Below are 21,888 nucleotides of genomic sequence, written 5' to 3' on the forward strand. Positions count from 1 at the left end.
AGCACTGCACGTTTCCTTTCCGTGCTTCAGAAGAGAAGCTGAGGTATCAATAACATCAGCCTCTCGATAGCAGTCTGTTTAAAGGTAATAAATAGAAAAGTCTTTCTAGAGCAAAAGCAAACCGTATAACCTCCGAGCAAACCTATGACAGCTTCCAGCGTTTGGTATACTCAGTCGCTTTGGGCGCTGGTTCTTTTTGTTTGTTTGTTTGTTTTTGCAGTGCCACGCGCCCGGATCCTGGAGGCACCGGAGCTGTTCATCAACAGTGGCTCGTCCATCAACGTGAGCTGCGCGATCGAGCACAGTCCCGAGCCGCCAGTGTTTGTGTTCTGGTACCACAACGACCGCGTTATCAACTACGACGAGACGAAAGGTGGCCCGGGTCACATCTCGGGCACCAAGCGCCCTCCCGACGCGTACGTCAGCAGCCTTTTCATACGGAACGCCCGACCACAGGATTCCGGCAACTACACCTGTGGCCCGTCGAACGCCGACTCCACGAGTGTCGTGGTGCACGTGCTCAACGGTGCGTGTGTTTTCGAGAACAGAGCACGCCGCCTTGTTGCGCGTTTGTTCCCAGTTATTCGGGAGCGCGTACGTATATATGCAGGGGCCGCTGGGCGAGTTGGTGTGGTAACATTATGAAACAGAGCTAATGATGAGCCCAATTAACAGAAAGAAGGAACAAGACATCGCGCCGTATTGTTGTTTCGTCTCTTTGTGTTCGTCTTCAGCGTTGTTTTATCTTGAGTATAGCTATATTGTCTTCCTGGAAGACGCTAGAACTTGTACATTATTGTCAGCGCTGCGGTAGGGGAAGGCTAGGAACAGACTGCTCGACATAAGCTGAGCATTCGTTTAATACTGCGTGTTGTGTAAACGACGAGGTGCCTACTGACAGTGCTTTTCAGCCATCCATTAGGCAGGAATTTACCTAGGGTGAGCTCAACTAATCAGTGTTTAATGAAATGGCGGTATTAATGTGCTTTTATGAGTAACATTAAGGTCGAAAAATATGCAGTACGTAGACAGCACATGCAGTTTCAACCACTCGTTTAGTGTTGCGTGGGCGCACAAACTGGAAACTGGAACATAAGAGATCGGCCTCCGGCATTCACTGTATAATCTCCCACCAAATTGCTTTGAGTGAACCGGTAATGCGCTGTATCTAAAATTAACCAAACTGGATGAACACGTAGAATGAAAATACCTGTGCTAACACATGGAAACATCTGAAAATAATACCACGAGCGCGTGTATCTGTACATGCCCCCCTTTTTAACAGTTCGATTTGACCTAACGCGTGAAACAGCCTTATTTCATCTGATCACATCAAAGAAATTTAAGCGGCTTGCGCATCAAACACAGTATACCGCATAAATCATGCTTATGACGTAGGAGGTGCAACGTCCATTGCTGTTCCCACTTAATGAGTCAAAACGCCCGTTATACAAACGCTATGGCAACTCCGCTTGAGGTGCAAGGAAAGAACATTATGTGACTGAGCTTTCACTTTCTGTCGGCCTGAAATGCTAGGAAAGCACTGTCGATGCATTCATTTATAATTCAAAACCACCTCCTACGCGTATTTTGATTGCTTTCGTTACAAATACTAAACAGGCACATATTATTTTACTATGGAACACGATAAGAAATCCTGTACAACCAGTCTCCCTTTTTCTTGTTTCTTTTTTTTTTCCTGCGCGTTCTTACAATAATTTAGCACGCACTGTACTGAAGGATAGAATGGCATTCATAGACATTCGTGCAGCATCTTCAAAGAATTGAAAGCTGGCCTTTCCTTTTGCCCGCACTTCGCAGCCAGCTGCTATCGCGCTATCTGCTACACACAGAAACCAGTGATGACATGACGGTTTGTCAGTGTTCTTGTAGGCCAATGTAGTCATGGATCTGACGGACAACCCCTTGGGCATGTAAACTCACAGTACAACATTATAATTAAAGAACTTTCCTCTGACCAGAGAACGACGAAATTAACGTTTCAGTGTCTATTAATTTTGTTGTTGCGTGTTCAGTGACAAAATTTATAAATGCTACAGATGAAAACCGTTATGACCGAGCCTAACTTCGTTAATAACGACTGCCGCTTATAAAAAACGAGGTAGCCCATCTTTAGCCAAAGCCCAAGGGCCTTACCATGCCACGTAATCTCTGTCTATTCTATCTTTCTTGTCCCCACCCCGCCCCCCTCATCGTTTTCATGGCAATGTAGGTGAGAAGAGAGCCGCCATGCAGCACGACTTCTCGCCATCGCGGGCCCTCCTTCCGGTCTCGGTGGAGGCGAGGCTGGTGCTCTGCTCCCTGTTCACGACGCTAGGCGTCGCCTTCAGGCTCACCTCTTCTTGACCGTCCTGCGCGACCAAACTCGTCACGCTTCTTCAAAGCTTCATCGCTGTCCGTCCAAACTCACAGGCCCCCAAGAGAGGTAACTACCGCAGGCTTGTTATCAAACTTTGCGCACTTCATTACGGCCTTTCCCCGAGGAAGACCAGGATTGCTTCACTTCGACGCTATATAGCCTGCTTCGTGGGAGTAATAAGGTAGCCGTAATGATTTCATTTTCTCCTTGCTTTTCATCCCAGACAGAGCTAATAGGCTCAGGCTCAACTTATTAGCCTTTTGGTCGGTTCTCAAGATGTAGTGATGAAACCACAAAAATAAGTACAAAATTGCTGTCACAAGTAAATAAAAAAAAATAATTTCGGATGTCCTTAATTATAAACAGTGAGAAGGGATGACAAACAAAATCCTGAAGTGCACTGGTACGCAAGGTATGTTTCACTATAGCAGGATGTTATAAAAATACAATATAATCAACTGAAACTTATTTAGAGACCTTTATAACGATAACATTGGTTGCCTTTGCCGTATCCAGAAATAAAGACACAGAGAAATAAAGAGAAAGGCAGAGAGGTTAACCATATAGAAATATCCCGTTTTCTACCCTGCATTGGGGAGGTTTGCGGTTGCAGAAAAATACCCAATGAAATCCAGTGTTCGACGGAAAACCGTGTGGTCGGGAAAATTCATGGCGGGAAATATCGAGCGCCGACCCATTTTTGAAAAAGGAAAAAAAGACGTTTCAGCCCCACTACGGGAGTCTTGTTCACAATGATTGGCTGAACAAGGCTCTAGTAGTGGGGTCGAAACGTCTTTTCTTTCTTCTTGAACGATTGGTCGGCGCTTCATATTTCCCGCCATAAAGTACCCAAAATTGAGCGTTTGGCAAATACCCGTGTGGAGGTTTTCTATTGTGGGACACTGCGCTGGCCTACTCTGTCCACACACGCTGTCGTTACGCCTTGCAGGGGGACAGAACAGCGCGGTAAGGGAAGAAATGTAAGATTACAAATCAACGATATCGTGACGCAGTGCAGCGAAATGTGGAATATGGTTGCAGCAATACTATGCCACTTGCCCCTCCTCTGCGCCCCTCTCCCGCTCATTCTTCGGCACCAAAATGAAGCCGTTCTGTTATCATTCTGTAGTCTAGCGAAGAGTCTCAATCATGTGAATTTGTTACAATAATTTAATGCCATAGGGGAACGCACTAAACATAGAGAAAGAGAGAGAGAGAAGAAGAAGAAAGAGAGAAGGCAGGGACGTTAACTAGAAAAATGTCAGGTTGGTTGCCCTAGACTGGGTGAAAGGAAAAGAGAAATAGAAGGAAGGAAGAGAGAGAGGGAGGAATGGTGTGAATGTGTGCGTGTGCGTAGACCACCACACAGTCAACGGCGCTCGCAGTTTTCGGAGGGGAACGCACTAAAATCACGTTATGCTACTGAGACACGCAAGCAAAGGAGCTTTGAGAGCTAATAATCACCAAAGTGAACTTATCTGCAGTTCTCCTAAAAGAAGAAAAAGAAAAAGAAGAAAAGCAAATACTGATTGTAGCTCGTCATGGCATCCCCTTGAGCAAGCCACTGAAAACTGAGAAGTAGACACTTTTTTTGTGTGTTTTGCCCGGGGAAGACAAAGAAACATACGCCGTAAAGATTTTGTTTTTTTTCTTTAAATATCAAGCAGAGCCACACGATAGCTTTGAGAAGGTTGGCACCCCGTATTTTCGTCTCCGTTGATAGATAGATAGATAGATAGATAGATAGATAGATAGATAGATAGATAGATAGATAGATAGATAGATAGATAGTACTTTTATTCGTATCAATTCTCATACACAAAAATCAGGCCTACCAAAGCCTCACCAAGGGCTTGAGTGGCAGCGCCTGGCAGACAGCGAATATTAGCAAAACAAAGAATAGAGATATTGCAACAAACTCGACAAGCAAACAAAAAAAGAAAATTTAACAACTCAGAGAGACAGATATGGAGACATAACTATTACAACATCAAAAGGGATGACAACAATATGGAATTAAGATAGTAACACTCGATTAAATAATTACGGGGTAGGAAGCAACGCAGAGACGTACCGCAAAATTTTTTTCAGGGTGTATTTTGTTCTCATGCGGAATACACTAGGTGGCATAATATTGAAACAGGCAGGTACATAGTATTGACGTGTGCGCTTTCCGTACCGGGTTGAGGAGCGAGGAATGCAGTAACGGTATTTTGGTCTTAAATCACGTGCAGGAACATATGGAATGGTGAACTGACTGCACCAAAAATGTTTAAGCGCAATAGTTTCTGTTAATAAAGCGTTAAAATTTGGAAACTTTAATCTTCTGAAAATATCAATGTTATTACCGATGGGCAGGTCGTAGGCAATATTTTTTAAAAGTAAACGCAGAAGTGAATTCACCCTGCGCTGCCAGCGAACAGTGCAGTGACCATAAACAGTGATTCCGTATCTTAGTACACTATAGGCTAGAGCGTGTGTAACACATTTACGGACAGAAAAAGGCATAAAATATCTAATATTATACAGGACACAAGATACAGCACGAAGTCTTTGACAAACGAAGGAAAGTGCGAGTTCCAAGACAGATCACTGTCGAAGATCAGGCCAAGATATTTGACCGAATGCGCATATTTTACTGGAACACAGTTACAATGAGAACAGGAGGAAGTATGCAAATAAACAGGATGACTCAACTCAATTTTTTTAAAGGGTTATGAAAACATAAGTTGTGTTTTAGAAGTATTAACATTGATAAGGTTAGACTTAAACCAGTCCATAGCTTTAACAGCTGCCGTCTGTAACATTGTTACAGCATCAGTGTATTTCTTTGCGCGCGCAAAAGTGACAGTGTCGTCAGCATACTGGAACAATGAAACAGGCACATTGTTAGCAAGATCATTAACGTATAGATTGAATAACAAAGGACTCAATATAGAACCTTGCGGGACTCCAGAATTAATTGCCGTGAAATCGCTATGGAATCTTGAAATCGACACATATTGGCGCCTATTTTGTAAAAAGTTAGTAAGTAAATGTAAAAACGAACCTCGAAATCCCAATGTAGAAAGTTTATCAAGCAGAAGAACGTGGCAGATGCTATCAAAGGCCTTGCTTACGTCAAGAAAAAGAGAGCATACGACTTCATTCTTATCAAAAGCTGAATTTAGTATGTCAGAGAATTCTTCAAGAAGATCTGTTTTTCCTTTTCCTGGTATGAAGCCATACTGCCTAGGTGATAGAACATTGTGCGTATTCAAAAAATTCGTCATGGTAAGTAGTAGATGCTTTTCAAAAGTTTGGCCAATGCATGGCAAAATAGAGATAGGTCGGTAATTACTCATCATGTTTCTGGAGCCACCCTTATACAAAGGTATAACTTTAGCAGTTTTCATTGAAGTCGGTATTATACCCCTGGAAATGATACTATTAAGGATAACTTGTAGGACATCCTTAATCGCTTCAAAATTTCTGCACAATTCAGAAACAGTGAGGCCGTCATGACCAGGAGATTTGCTGCGTTTAAGACTGAAAAGTATACACCTTAAATCACTTTCGGTAATGTCAGGAAGGAAAGCAGATTCCATCAGACTGGGAGGCATAGGACAGTCGTTAGGCGGGGTACCAGATGCACCAGAAACCAGAGAAAATAGTTTGTTAAAGTCATTCGCAATGCTCTGTCCATCTTTCTGGAAATGAGATATGAAATATGTATCATTATAAATAGTAGCGCTCGCTCCTTTCAGGTTATTTACCAATAACCATGTTTTCTTGCTGTTAAAACATGCGTCTTTAAACAGAGACCTAAAGTGGTTGCACTTGGCCAGACGGATCATGGCATTAACTCGGTTTCGTTCATGTTTAAACTGCAGTCGTAGTTGAGAACAGTTTGGAGCACGTCTCGTTCGAGCCCAGAGCAGATCTTTTTCTTTAATAGCTTCCAGTATTACAGGCGACATCCACTTATTGTCTAAATTTCGTTGCTTAACGATCACCATGCGTGAAGATTCGGCTTTGTGTGAACGAAAAACCTCGACGAAACTGTCATATAAGTCTGCAGGGGACACATTGTAAATAAAAGAATCCCAATCATACTTTGCTATTCTTTCATCGAAACGCTTATAATCAAGTACTGATACGCTTTGCTGGCTGCGCAAAGGTGCAGGGTGGCTGGAGCCATCCGTTAACGAGCAGCAGACGAAATAGTGGTCTGCAAGCTTGACTTGCACCACAGCAGACCGCACCAACCGGTTTTGAGAACGCACATTTATGTGGTCGATGCAAGAAGAGACCAGCTGCCCAGATAAGTATTCCTCACGTGTAGGGCTGTGGATTTTAGTCTCTAGTCCCCACTTTGATAAAGTGTCAAGATAATCTGCGACTGTTGGCACAGTTGGGCGTAGAATATCGATATTCATATCCCCGATAATGCACACGTGTTCTTCACTGGAAAATGAAGATATTGCAGAATCAAGCTCAGCTAAAAAGATTCGACCGTTACAACACGGAGGGCGATAAATTGCGAGTAGAATCAACGACAACCAAGGTGTACTTAGGCGGAGTGCAACTACTTCTGCTTGAGTAAAAGGAATGCTAATTTCAGAAACGGACCAAGAATCTTTAACAAAAACTGCGATTCCTCCTCCTGTTCGTTGTTGACGAGTATGAGAATGTAACTGGCATCCTGGCAGCGAGAAATGTGATAACATGTCTGACGAAACGTTCACTTCCGTGAGAGCAACAACGTCATAAGTTGAATAAAAAGGATTAATCAGCGCACGAAAATGGTCCCAATGCTTCCGTATACTGCGAATATTAACGTGAGTAAACTGAAATGAATTGCCTATGTGATGCTGAAAGAACTTCTGGGCTTCAGAAAAATCGGAACACATCACGAAACCAATGTCAGACATGGTTATGTTAGTTTTTCAAGATCCGAAAGCTTGTTGATACGAATGAGAGGTGCGCCTTCGGACTGTTTTGCAAGGACCTTCCCATTTTTGGTCCAGACGAACTGAAAACCCTTTTCTTTGCCACGAGACCTTGCTAGACGGAAGAACTCGCGATTAGCCCGAGATAGGTTATCGTTGAAAAACAGCCGAGGAGACTCATCGTCATGCACCAAATCACGAAGGCCCTTCCGGGCCCCGAGCCATTTCTGCTTAACAGAAACTGAGCGAGTTTGCACTAGAATCGGTGGAATATAGTCGCCTCTGGATGGCAGCCGATGCACTGCCGAGATATCTGCTTGTTCAAAATCGGTTATGTTTAGCTTGCCTGCCAAAGTACTTAAGAAAGAGTGTAAGTTTTCATCAGATTTGACAGGAAGGCCGTGAATCTCGAAGTTACATCTTCTGCTGTATTGTTCGAGGTCATTAATTTCCCCACTCATCCTGTCAATCACCTGTGTCTGGGAAACTGCTGTTGAAGCGAGCGATTGAACTTGTGATCGAAGGTCTGCAAGCTCATTCTGATTAGCGGCCACTGTAGCAAGCACCGAGTCGTACTTTGACGAAAGGAAATCGATAGCGGAGCGTATGTCATCGACTGCCGAAGCAACCTTTTCACTAGCTTCCCTGACCAATAACAGTTCCTCAATTTTCACCATCAATGTTGAAACAGTTGTAGTCAAAGAATCAAGTTTCATATTCAGAGCAGACAGTTGCTGTGAGAATGAACCTTCACCTGGGTTGGATACTTCGTCTGGTTGCTTAACCGAATCAACCTTGCATGAAGGACACTTCCACGTTTCGCGTGTTACTGTACTCATCTTTTTGTAGGCGTTATCAGAAACTGACGAGCAGTTTTTCCCCAGGTGGAATTCGCCCTCACAGGTAGAACAACTCATAAATCTACCATCTTTCGGTATGGCTTTTGAGCAAGAAGTACACAAAGAAGACATGATGCAGCCAGCGGCAGAACCCAAAAAGTGATGAATTACAACAGGTGTAATCAACACTCACCTGCCAAAATGAAGCAAACGTTCAGTCTAGGACAAAGGTTTGCCGCTGACTGCAACGATCCACGAAGTTGACGGCCTTTAAATAATCGGTGATCGACGCCAGGGGGACATTATTGGCAGGTCCAGAGCCAATCAGTCAAGGATGGCTTGCTACGTCGAAACTGCAGCTTCCCCGAGATCCGCATGCGTAGATCAGTCGCCAGGAACAGTTGCGAAGATGACAGCCGTTGAAGATACGAGCGGTTTTCCAGCTGATACTGTCCCACAGCTTGCAGAGCCTGCCAAAATGAAGCAAACGTTCAGTCTAGGACAAAGGTTTGCCGCTGACTGCCTCGTATAGACGCTGACTGCCTCGTATCTGTTTCCTCGTATAGACTCTGCTAATCCATGTTCAAGATGGACCTTTTTGTGCGATCTCTTCGTTCAGCTATAGTGTTTCGGTTTCAAGGCTGGATGCCGCTTGATTTTGTTTGACTTGACACTGCTGACATTTTCCGTGCCGCGTTTTTAAACGCTGAGACACTTTAAATTCGAACCTCCACATTTCTCGAGGGCCAACTTCAGCGCTCTCGTTCTTTTTTTTCTTTTTTCACACTTCCTCAGCGCCTCTTTTTATCGAGATGAAAGGCACTGCCCTACTTTTCCCGCCGGCTGGAAGCCGTGTAGCAGAAGTGGGTGCTTCTGTTCCGGTTTGTGTTTGGAATAATCATTGCTGCTGCTTGCTGGCGCATTTTATCTGGAGTGTGTTATTTTACAGTTTCTATAACGCTGTGGGTTCCTCTGCGCTCTGCCACGACGAAGGCGAGCCCGGAATTCGACTCTAGCCGCCCGATTTGATTAGCGCCGCACTTAAGACGCTCTCTTATTTGATGTATATACGCTTTATTCAGTTCATTGATTTTCGTATGTCGCGCTGCGAGCGTCCTAATTTTTAACGCTCCAGAGTACAAAGAAACGTATATCTCCTGGTGGAGCTTTTCTGCGAAGTGTACCAACGCCTGGTTATGGAGGAGCAAAATATAGGATGTCATTAGGCACCTACTCCCTACATGTGCAGAATCTGCTCATGGGTACTTTTATCTATATATAATTAAGACCTCACTCAATTGTAAACCTCTGCGTAAAGCATCGGCTAGCATTCATTACTACGAACATCAAACGGTATTGAAGGTATTCTTTCTCTGGTTAAATAGTGACCAACGATGTATTTCGAAACTCTTTCGCAAGTCATCATGAGCATTTTATCACTCGCTTTCTTCTCATCTTCCATTCCACTTCACATTTGCATAGACAAGATACTAGAAACCATCGACAACATCGAGAAGTAAAGTACGGTAAGTGACCACAAAGTCCGAATGTTTAAAGTTAATCAGTTTTCTGTTGTACACGCCAATCGTGTGTATACCTTTAAACATGCAAAGAACACTATGGCTCCGGGGCCCACTGAACCTCAACGCAGCGGTGTGTGCAATCAAAATTTACTAACACAGCAACGAAAGACTCTCCGGCGTTTCCAACACGTGGCTTTTTAGCACCTGACGCGACAGCCGTTACGATACCGTCCCTATGTTCCAATGTGATGGCCTTTCGCTTATGCTTTCCACTTGGCTCGCTCACATTGTCGGGAACGGGGCGAAACAGCGACGCGGTACAGCTAGCACGCAGCGATGCGAATTATCCGTCGTGTTCGAGCAGCACGTGGCCCACAATACGGCGCGCCGATTACGCAGCTGGGGCGGTATTCTCGGGCGACCTCCACGACTCTCGAAGATGGTTTCACCTTCCTGAAATTCGCGAACCCGTCGCGAGAAAGAGAGAGGCAGAGAAAGAACTTTATTTATCCCATCTTAAAGGGAAAGGGGCTGCGAGAAGAAGGCGAGGAAGGTTATACAACTCGCGGTAGGCTTCTTCTACCACCTCAACCCACCTCGGGATAGCTTCCTGAAGTTCTGGGTTGCAGCATGCTCCTGGCAGCCTCTCACAGCTCCCTACTACTTAAACCTCTGCACCCGTCGAAGTATACGGCGACAGAGCTTGGCACAGTGCCAGACACGCTGACGTATACGAGGACACGTTCGGCCCTTGAAAGCAAAACTATCGGATCCGCCGCTCTCTCTCGTGTGGCCCCGCGGCTCTGCTTGGCTTGGCCTGCTTGTGCCGGTTTCACGCAATATTGGAGGTCACGGCTATAGCCCAGCGCGCGCCGCAGTGAGAGAGAGAGCAATGGAGGTACTGGTTTTTAGCACACCACGCGCAAACATCATAATCGCTACGAGACGTGGCGTAGATAGGCGTGGACTCCGATCTTGGGGGGTGCGCCTAGCTTTGAGATATATGTGCGGCAGCGAGATAGAAGTGCGGTAAGAAAGGAGCACGGCTTGTGCGCGACCGCCGTTTGCGGTTACGCGAACTCTACGCGAGTGGCTAAGCGTGGCGCACTGATCTCAACTAGAGCAATTTCACTTCGTGGAAACGAGGTTTTAAATAAATCTCTTCGTGTTCAAGGGTAATTGCATCGACTTCGTTATATACATTATTTCGTTATATCCCTTTCCGCCACAACTAGGTTCAAGCGTATTGCATCGGATGTTCCTGCGCGAAGTAGGTGGGTGTAAGCGTACAGAAATAATTTTGTGTATTCACCTATCTAAACCTAGATAGCGCTACGTGTTCTGTGCGACAGGAAAGGAAAGGACGAACGGAACGGAGAGAGAAATGACCCCGGGAACATAGCCAAATAATGCCACGCATTCAAATACTGATTTCTGTTTCCACACCCTTTTCGCCATTAGCCCTGCGCTGCCGGTCTAACGTTGTCGGGCTGCGTCCACTTCGCCTTTCTGTCATCCGACGTCACAGAATCGGGAAAAGTCACCGCATCTAAGTGACTTGTACGCATTAAAGATGCATTAATATGCCAAAGAAAACTGACTTTTTTTTCGAAATAGCCGTACGTTGAGTACCCCTTTCCAAAGGAATAGAAGACGTTTGCCTAACGATCGCTCTGGCACTGGACAGTCGGACCTCCCGGGCTGAACAGTTTTATTCGCGTATGATTTTTTTTTTATTTTTACGCGGCAGCATAACATTGTGGAACCCTTTCAGCTACGTATGCGACATCGCTTTGTCAATTTTTTTCTTCTGTGAGATTCCCTTTTAGTGGCATTTTTGTTCTTTCAGCTTCATGCCGTCGTGATTTTCGACCACCCAGCGCAAGCTAAGAAAGGGAAAGCCAGCAATCTCAGACGCTGGCAGCCCCCTCCTCACCCGCTTGTCTACTTTCAGAGCGCGAACTCGGCCCCACGAAAACCATCTCAATTTCAGCATGCTCCCCACATCTTGTCAGCCATTGAGATAAGGATAATCTGTCAAAGTAGGCAATGCGATTCGCTTTGAAATCAAACAAAAGTGACCTATACAGGAGAAGAAAGTTTCATTGGGTGGTTCAAACAAAGGGCTGCAGGCCCGCTGCTTAGAGTGGCGGTTACGTAAATTTGACGTCAGCACACTGGTACAGAGATTGGAATAGCTTTACGTTATAGGGCCCCAAAACTGTACCACGCTCAATTTGTTGTGAAATCTAGTATTCAGTAGCGTTCTTTTCATTGTTCTCGGTGAATAGTGTGTGCAAAATTTCGATTTTACGACTTTTATATTTAGCAAGCATTATCGGATGTTGGAAACGCCATTATTAAAGCTTACGTCCATGATGTGACCCTCAAACAATTGCTCTCTGTGAATTTTCGGGTAACGCATAAAAAGCCGCAACATGAAAATTACACAGACGAAGAGGCAACCACGACGACCTGCTGGTTAAATTGTTCTTCGAACCGCGGAAGATTACACAAACGTAAGGAAGTGGTGCCTGTAGGGGAGCGCTGGAGGCGCGAATAAATCAATAATCAAAAATGCGCGAATTTGCTGGTGTGAAAGAGGTCATGCTCATTAGACATATTTTATTTATTATGTCACATGCCACTTGCACTTGATTTTTTGCAATCAAATTTAGCGGAATGAACCCACCTGATTTTGACAGATTTCCCCGGTGCCCATTCCGACACTGTCAACGGCGTGAACAGGGTTCTTGCACTTTTGTGTCAGCCACAAAAAGCACAGCAACGTAAAGATATTGCAACGAATGCATATGGCAGTTACGCATAGGCTAAAGTGAAAAGGAGATAATAATAGCTCGTCTATTCTTTTAAGTCCATTAGCTTAGCAGAAGATGAAATAGCTTATTCGTAATAAAAGTGCTTACAAAAAAGTCAGTGTCCTTCCATTCTGTAAAGAAGGATGGCAGCGATGCTGTGTATGTGGGCCTACTTTTTGCCTACTTTTTAAAAAGCCTACTTTTTGAAACGAACATGTATACCTCCATATGTGAGCACAGCGTGCAAGTCTGTGAACGGAAGCCTACCGGACTCTTATTTTTAAGTTGAGGTTCCTAGAAAACGGCGCGTTTCATAGGAATCCCTGCTGGGAGCAGTTGATTTTGGCAGTACGTTAATTCGCGACCGTGCTGTTGGCACATTGCAGCCAAACGCTTCCAGTTCTGCTTGCTCACTGCAGTTTGATTCACAGTCATGTCGCCCAAATGAGTTGTGTTCTTTGTTTAATGTCCTGAAAAGTCTCCCCATGTGCATCGGCAAGTTCGGCAAAAAACAATAATCTCAATTGATTATCTGAGCGTTATATGAGTACTATAGCGTATGAACACAATACGCGCACCTCCTTCAGCGTTACGAATAAGTATCTCTCAATTCAGCCTACTTTTGGTATTCGATGCTGCATCGCGTCCTCTGCAGAATGGGTCCCTAAGAAGGGCGCCACGTTTATACTTGTGCATTTTTCCTTGTAAAGCCGAAGTTCTTTATAATCGACAGTTGCCGCTTTTTTCTTTCTTTTTTTTTTTGGCTTACACCTGGCTATGCATCCTAATTTTCGAGCACTAGCTTAGGGAGAAGGAAACGGAGATAGCAATGAAAAGGCTGTGAGGTCAATCAGGCGCACATCCGGTTTGCTACCCTACGCAGGGGGATGAAGAGAAAGAAAGAAAGAAAGAAAGAAAGAAAGAAAGAAAGAATTACTGTAAAAGTCAGGCGCTGACGCGAGTCGCTTTGTTGCATTTCAGCAGCATTGTAGTCTGGCTCTTCCAATGGGCTCCTGCAGAGCCTGCCTTCAAAGGAAGCCGGTCTTCAAGCGCATTTCCCTTTCAAGCCTCTCCCTGTAGAAGACATCCCTGTTCCGGCAGCAGCGCCGTGCAGGAAAGGTCGCAACGAGTCTCCCATGCCTCTTTTCTGCGTCGCTACTGCTCTAGGGCCTCGCTGTTTTCCTTCTTTTGCCTTTAGTAATCTCCTGATCGCCCCGGGCGATGAAACTTTTGCGTTTTCGTTCTTACCGCGTTTTTTCTCAGTCTGCAGGCATCGATAAATCGTTTTCGAAGTACCAGCGGACGCATCGCAAGCCAGGGCAAGCACGGCGGGATAGCTTGCGGCAGCGGTGCTGACCGAACAGGGTGACAAGGAGAGGCGGATATCTCGGGGAACAGCGGGAAAGAGGGGAGGGGGGGGCAGAAGTAAGGGCGGGAGTCGAGATGCCAGGAACATTCTCGTCATTTCTTTTTCTCACTTTAAGCTTCCGGCCACCGCTTCCGTCTGGCGGTGGTCAGATTTCGGACCGTTTTGTGATGAACTCTTCCCTTTCTTTATTGAATGCTTAATATCATCCTCGAGGACCGCCACTAGCTTGGTCCTCGTTGTCCATCGTGCCTTCATTGATTTGTGCTTCGCAGGCGTTAACTTGAAAATTATTCTCGCTCAGCGGGTAGCATTTTAATTTACTAGGCAGTGCTTTAACCATCATTCTGCGAACCACATCTCACAGCAATACAGGGCAAACCGCGACTGCTTTCTGAGTTGGTCTCGCTTAATTGCTTAATAAAAGGAACTTTATCATTGGGTATTAAACGCAGTAACGTATAGTTAACAAAAAGAATGAACGTCGTACGCAGGGAAGGCTGACCTAATTTTTCTTTACAGTGCACAGAACATATTGAAGTCAATGTCTTCCACTGGTTTCGATGTTGTCAAGTGTTGGAAGGTAAGCGTTTATTGGAATGTGCGATTTTCGCCGGATAGTGCCACCGCAGGACAGCAAGAACAGCTACGGATGTCGTTATGGACCATCTGGAGAGCATTCAACTAAATTCGAGATTTTAAGGAAGCAACACCATTGTGGGTTATTGAGCATGCGCATTTCATCTTCATGCCATCACCATGATGTCCTCCATCATATTTTCTCTCCTCTCATCTCTTCATATTGTCACAGTCGGCAATGTGTGAAGAAGAGGACTATGATGGTGGTCTGAGAGACGACGAGGAAGAGGGTAGTTTTTTTATCGCTGCTCTAGGCTTGTTGGCCCAGCCATTAAAAGCCATCTGTAAATAGACGCATGCTTCTTCCTTTCCGTAACATCATTGGTGGACGTGCGGGGTAATCACTTGTGCAAGACGGAGCTCCGCAGCGGACGTAACCTGGCCACCATGTCATCCGAAGGAGAGAGTTCAACCACGGCCCAGTCGTCGCCACCGACGGTCATGCTGGCCCAGCCTCGCGAGCCTGGCATGTTTTCCGGGATCGACAACGTTGACGTCGATGACTGGTTGCAGAATTACGAACGGGTCAGCGCACACAACAGGTGGGACAACGTGCTTATGCTGGCCCAATATAATATTCTACCTCCAGAAAATGGCACGGGTCTGGTTCGAAACACACGAAGAAGAGATTACGAGTTGGGACCAGTGCAAGCAGAAGATTAGAGACTTGTTCGGCAAGCCCGTCGGCCGCCAACGTGCTGCGAAAAAGGACCTTGGGACCCGTGTACAGACGTCCACTGAATCTTACGTGGCGTATATCCAGGACGCCCTCGCTCTTTGCCGCAAAGTAGATATCAATATGACAGAGGCAGACAAGGTCAGCCACGTCTTAAGAGGCATCGCGGACGACGCGTTTAACCTGCTTGTTTATAAGAACGTAACAACGGTCAATGAGATCATTAACGAATGTCGCCGCTTTGAAGACGCGAAGAGTCGCCGCATAGTTCAACAGTTTACGCGGCTGCCCAATACCGCAGCTTCATCGACGTGCGAAGACATTTGTCCACCGCCTGAGCCCACCTCCTCCGAGACGTCGTACGTATCGTTCGGCAAGAAATCGAAGCAGCGTCTCCTGCCACGCCTGTGACGCAGTGCTTTGACGATTCCAGGCCGCTTGTGTCACTCATTCAGTCGGTCATTCGCCAAGGAGTTGCCAATGTAGGTCTTCCGTCCATCTGCTCCGCCAGCCGTCCTTTGCTTCGTCGGCTGCCTCTGCCCCTGTTCGCCGGAGCCAATACGGTCCATATCCGGGCTATTGCAACCCGGCTGAACGGCGCACCCATAATGATAGACCCATCTGCTTTTACTGTGGACGTGTGGGCCACATCTCTCGCCACTGTCGAAGCTCCTGGCCAGCCCACTCTCGACCAAGCTTTCCCGCCTACCGCCGCTCCCCACTGAATCCCCGCCCGCCATCCCTCTCCACCGAGGTTGAAGACGCACCTGACAACGCTCGAGCCACCGCTACCAGCCGTTCACCATCACCCCATAGTCGCCGCTCCCGTTCGCCCCAGCTGCGTCGCTCTCCATCCCCAGCTTACCGTCGCCGCTCTCCGACGGTAAACTAACTGGGGCAGCTCCTGGAGGTGACGCTGCTCGAGAACACCAGCCTGAAATTCCTCTGCTGACCCTGCCTACTAATCGAAACCTTCTGGACGTGGACGTGGATGGTTTGCCCGTTACAGCATTCATCGACACTGGAGCCCAAATTTCCATTATGAGTGCGGAGCTTCGAACGCGCTTGAGGAAAGTACTGACTCCTGCTCCGACTCGACTGCTCCAGGTCGCCGACGGTGGAACTCCGGTTGTGCTTGGAATGTGTGCTGCTCGTGTCAGTGTCGCCGGTCGCCACACGTCCGTTTTGTTTAGTGTGCTCGAACGTTGCCCTCACAATGTGATCCTCGGACTCGACTTTCTGGCCGCCCATTCCGCTCTGATTGACTGTTCCGCCGGCATTGTGCAACTTGACCTACCTCTACCTGTTCCCGTTGACCTTCCTGCTCAAGCTCCAACTCAGCTTTGTTCCGCGGATTTTATACGCCTGCCATCTCTTCCAGCAACCTGCATCCCTGTCTTAGCCTGCCCACCTGTACCTGACGGATACTACGTCCTTACTCCCGCGACTTCAGTCCTGCTTTCTCACAATGTCTCCTTCCCACACACCATCGTTTCTGTTGCTGACAATCAGACATGTCTTCCTATCCTAAATTTCGGACAGTGTCCACAAGTAGTTCCTCGAGGCATGTCTCTTGCCGCGTTGTCACTGACGCACGGGTGCCACATTTCCGCTTTATCTGGGGCGCTGCTTAGACCAATGCTCATTCTCCGCCGTCTACATCAGCCCCGACCGACGACTTTACAGAGATGATTGCACCGGACCTCTCGACCCAACAAGCCGCAGAGCTCCGTTGCCTCCTCGAGTCCTACTCCGACATTTTTGACCTGAACGATCGCCCTTTGTGTCAAACTACGGTCGTGGAGCATCGTATAAATACCGGCGATGCAGCACCTGTTCGCCGAAGCCCATACCGGGTGTCGCCTTCTGAGCGACACGTTATCCAGAGCGAGGTTGACAAGATGCTTGCCAAAGGGATTATTGAACACTCTTCCAGCCCGTGGGCGTCCCCTGTTGTTCTCGTCAAAAAGAAGGATAACAGCTGGCCATTCTGCATTGACTATCGTCATCTAAACACGATCACCAAGAAAGATGTATATCCACTTCCCCGCATTGACGATGCTCTGGATTGTCTCCACGGTGCCCCTTATTTTTCATCTATAGACCTTCGCTTTGGATATTGGCAAATTGCCGTGGATGAAATGGACCGTGAAAAGACCGCATTCGTCACACCAGACGGCCTATATCAGTTCCGGGTAATGCCTTTTGGCTTGTGCAATGCACCGGCGACCTTTGAACGGATGATGGACATGCCCTTGCGTGGTTTGAAATGGTCCATCTGTTTGTGCTACTTGGATGACGTCATCGTATTCTCCAACTTTTGCGACTAATCTTGAAAGACTTTCATCTGTTCTTTCTGTTTTTCGCACCGCCGGCTTGCAGCTCAACTCGTCCAAGTGCCACTTCGGTCACCGCCAAATAACCATGCTCGTACACCTCGTCGATTCGTCAGGCATTCGCCCCGACCCCGCTTAAGTTCATGCTGTGCAGAATTTCCCCGTACCAACTTGTGCCAAAGATGTTCGCAGCTTTATTAGCCTTTGCTCGTACTTCCGCAGGTTTGTGGAAAATTTCGCCCATGTTGCCCGTCCCCTGACTGACCTCCTGAAGAAAGACGTTCCTTTCTGTTGGGGCTCTGAACAAGCGTCTGCTTTCTCGCAGCTCATCACACTGCTCACCACACCTCCTGTTCTCGCCCATTTTGACGCCTCCGCTCCGACAGAAATCCGCACTGACGCTAGTGGCTACGGCATCGGCGCAGTTTTAGCTCAACGCCAATGTGGGCCCGACCGCGTCATTGCCTACGCCAGCCGCCTCCTCTCTCCCGCAGAGCGCAATTACTCGATTACTGAGCGCGAGTGTCTCGCCCTCATTTGGGCGGTGGGCAAGTTCAGACCCTATATATATGGTCGGCCATTTACGGTTACAACCGACCACCACGCCCTTTGTTGGCTTTCCTCCCTTAAGGATCCCACCGAACGCCTCGGCCGCTGGGCCCTACGGCTGCAGGAATACACATACACTGTGGTCTACAAGTCGAGTCGTCTACATCAGGACGCCGACAGCCTGTCTCGTCATCCCGTCGATGTACCGGACGGCTTAGTGGATGTCGCACCGATCTGCGTTCTTTCGCTCTCTGCCTTGCAAGACATTGGCGCTGAACAACGATGCGATGAGTCGTTACGTCCCATTATCGAACGCCTCCTCTCTGATCCGTCTGACCTATCCCTTCACATGTTCCTACTACAAAATGGCATCCTGTATCGCCGCAACATGCACCCCGAGGGGCCCGAGCTCCTAACCGTCATTCCGTCGCATCTGCGACAGACTGTACTGCAGCAACTGCACGACGTTCCCACCGCTGGACACCTTGGCGTTACGCGGACCTATGACCGAATTCGGCGACGGTTTTTCTGGCCCCGTCTCAACCGCTCCATTCGGCGCTATGTTGCCGCGTGTGAGTCGTGTCAACGCCGGAAAAGACCAGCTGTGCCTCCTGCCGGACTGCTGCAGCCTTTGGATATACCGGCCGACCCTTATTTTCGCGTTGGTGTTGATCTTCTCGGACCATTCCCTATATCGAATGACTGAAATAGGTGGGTTGCCGTCGCTACGGACTATACAACTCGCTATGCCATTACTAGAGCCCTACCGACCAGCTGCGCTACAGAGGTCGCTGGTTTCTTGCTTCACGAGGTTATCTTGCACCACGGTGCACCTCGTCAACTTCTCACCGATCGCGGCAGATACTTTCTTTCCAAAGTCATAGACGACCTACTTCGATCATGTGCTACTAAGCACAAACTTACTACCGCTTACCATCCTCAAACTAACGGTCTTACCGAACGCCTGAACCGCACATTAACTGACATGCTAGCAATGTATGTTTCCTCCGATCATCGCGACTGGGACATTGCTCTACCATTTGTCACGTTCGCCTACAATTCCTCGCGCCACGACACAGCAGGCTATTCCCCCTTCTATCTCCTCTTAGGCCGTGAGCTAACTTTGCCTTTCGAGACACTCCTCTCGACCACGCTCGACTCGCCGACAGAGTACACGCGGGATGTCATAACCACAGCGACCCAAGCACGCCAGATTGCCCGGATTCGCCTTTCGGCTTCACAGACACGCCAGAAGTGCCGTTACGACCAGCGCCATCACGACGTGCATTACGAACCAGGTGCTCTTGTGCTAGTCTGGTATCCAACTCGGCGTGCTGGTCTTTCGGAGAAATTCCTCTCGCGATACTATGGCCCTTACCGCATCCTTCGCCAGGTGACCCCTGTCACATATGAAGTGTCTCCGCTGGATGCCACGGTGCCTTCACCTCTCTCTGACATCATCCACGTCAGCCGTCTCAAACCTTACCTTTCTCGGACAGATGAGCCGCACCAATAAGGTGCTTTTTCCGACGGGGGTGATGTCACAGTCGGTAATGTGTGAAGAAGAGGACTATGATGGTGGTCTGAGAGACGACGAGGAAGAGGGTAGTTTTTTTATCGCTGCTCTACGCTTGTTGGCCCAGCCATTAAAAGCCATCTGTAAATAGACGCACGCATCTTCCTTTCCGTAACAATATGAACATTAGCAAGCTGGAATAACATACTCACCTCTCAGCCCTTCCTACAATAAATTCGTCTCCTCCTCGACAGAAGAATCCACGCAAATCAAACTCATAAGCGATGCCCCACCTATCATTTGCGTGCTGTCGGTGCTCCACTGAAAGTGCGCGCGCATGGTGATTACCTGCAAACTTCGCCTGGCTTTGAGCTCTATTTAGATACCTCAAAACACATGGTTGCACTTGAATGCGTTCGTTGTTTCTCATTGCGCCACTGGTGCTGTTGTGTACAAGGCCAATCAACAGCAACTTAGACGCTATCGATTTCATTATACAAGATACGAAAGGTAGCACAGACGTCTCTTTTCTCTCATTTCAGTGCTCTATAGCACGCAAATGCTTCCTTGTCGTTTGATGCCGTTTGTTCATTCTGACCGTTACATGGCCGTCGGCAGTCTAAAATTAGTCAATATTTCCATCAGTTGGCCAATCCCGCATTGTAAGTGTACTTGCGATGAATATAATATGTAGAATAAAAAGTATTTCAACCAACACTCGCAACCCATCCCCGACTAATATGCTAAGCTTGGTTAGGTTATTGCTAATACACCTTAGCGAACGAATTGTCACGTGAGAACAGGACGCAAGGAATTGATCTTTCTATTCGATTCAACCGCACAACAATCTCATTCAATCCATCATCAGCATACGTGAAAGAAAGCAAAGAATAATTATTGTATAATCACAAAACTGACTAAACACTGTTTTACTTACCACTCTGCACGCAGGCACATGCCACACAATATTTTCACGTTGTAGTGACAGCGAATGACACATAGCGAAAGCTGTGAATCGCGAAAGTAACCCTTTATTGGACGAGACTGTGCCCAGGAAAACCAAGCAGCAGCCAAGCAAACGATATCGACGAGCACAGTTTGGGATCGTCGAAAATCTGATCAGCGGGTCAAGCGCGTCGGTTTTTATAGATGACTCGATGAAGGTTTCAGCGTAACCGTGGTGCTCGCGCGCCTTCCAATAAGTCAACGATAACATTCAAGAAACTTCCGATACATACCGGCACAACTTGCGCCGAGCGATAACGCAGAAGACTTATTAGCCGGTGAAAATTAGTCAGTGGATGGAGTATGATAAACAAGTAAAAGTGGCAATAGTGTTGCTGACTTTGATCGCGAGATCTCTGACTTGCCTCAGTATTTTCTTTAAACCAATTTCAACACAAGACAAAGATGGAATTATCAGCACTGTGTTGAAGGATGGTGGACAGATCGTTCTAGAGAAACTGGCCACCCTGTATACACAATGCCTCATGACCTCGAGCGTACCGGAATCTTGGAAGAACGCTAACATAATCCTAATCCATAAGAAAGGGGACGCCAAAGACTTGAAAAATTATAGACCGATCAGCTTACTGTCCGTTGCCTACAAACTATTTACTAAGGTAATCGCAAATAGAATCAGGAACAGCTTAGACTTCTGTCAAGCAAAGGACCAGGCAGGATTCCGTAAAGGCTACTCAACAATAGATCATATTCACACTATCAATCAGGTGATAGAGAAATGTGCAGAATATAACCAACCCCTATATATAGCTTTCATTGATTACGAGAAAGCGTTTGATTCTGTCGAAACCTCAGCAGTCATAGAGGCATTGCGGAATCAGGGTGTAGACGAGCCGTATGTAAAAATACTGAAAGATATCTATAGCGGCTCCACAGCCACCGTAGTCCTCCATAAAGCAATCAACAAAATCCCAATAAAGAAAGGCGTCAGGCAGGGAGATACGATATCTCCAATGCTATTCACAGCGTGTTTACAGGAGGTATTCAAAGGCCTGGATTGGAAAGAATTGGGGATAAAAGTTAATGGAGAATACCTTAGTAACTTGCGATTCGTTGATGATATTGCCTTGCTTAGTAACTCAGGGGACCAATTGCAGTGCATGCTCACTGACCTGGAGAGGCAAAGCAGAAGAGTGGATCTAAAAATTAATCTGCAGAAACCTAAAGTAATGCTTAACAGTCTCGGAAGAGAACAACAATTTACAATAGGCAGCGAGGCACTGGAAGTCGTAAGGGAATACATCTACTTAGGGCAGGTAGTGACAGCGTGTCCGGATCATGGGACGGAAAT

At 47.0% G+C, this 21,888-nt stretch overlaps 1 protein-coding gene across 1 annotated transcript in view; it reads left to right on the forward strand.

The window, feature by feature from the left end:
- Positions 1-21,888, forward strand: part of LOC142571627 (zwei Ig domain protein zig-8-like) — a 310,051-nt gene that overhangs the window by 269,633 nt on the left and 18,530 nt on the right. The window contains exons 4-5 of the mRNA XM_075680136.1: positions 221-526; positions 2,234-2,446. Of these exons, the coding sequence (XP_075536251.1) occupies positions 221-526; positions 2,234-2,367 (440 nt within the window). The 3' untranslated portion in view covers positions 2,368-2,446. The remainder of the gene's footprint in view (positions 1-220; positions 527-2,233; positions 2,447-21,888) is intronic.

The sequence above is a fragment of the Dermacentor variabilis genome, chromosome 2, assembly GCF_050947875.1.
Source record: "Dermacentor variabilis isolate Ectoservices chromosome 2, ASM5094787v1, whole genome shotgun sequence".
Lineage (NCBI taxonomy): Eukaryota > Metazoa > Arthropoda > Arachnida > Ixodida > Ixodidae > Dermacentor > Dermacentor variabilis.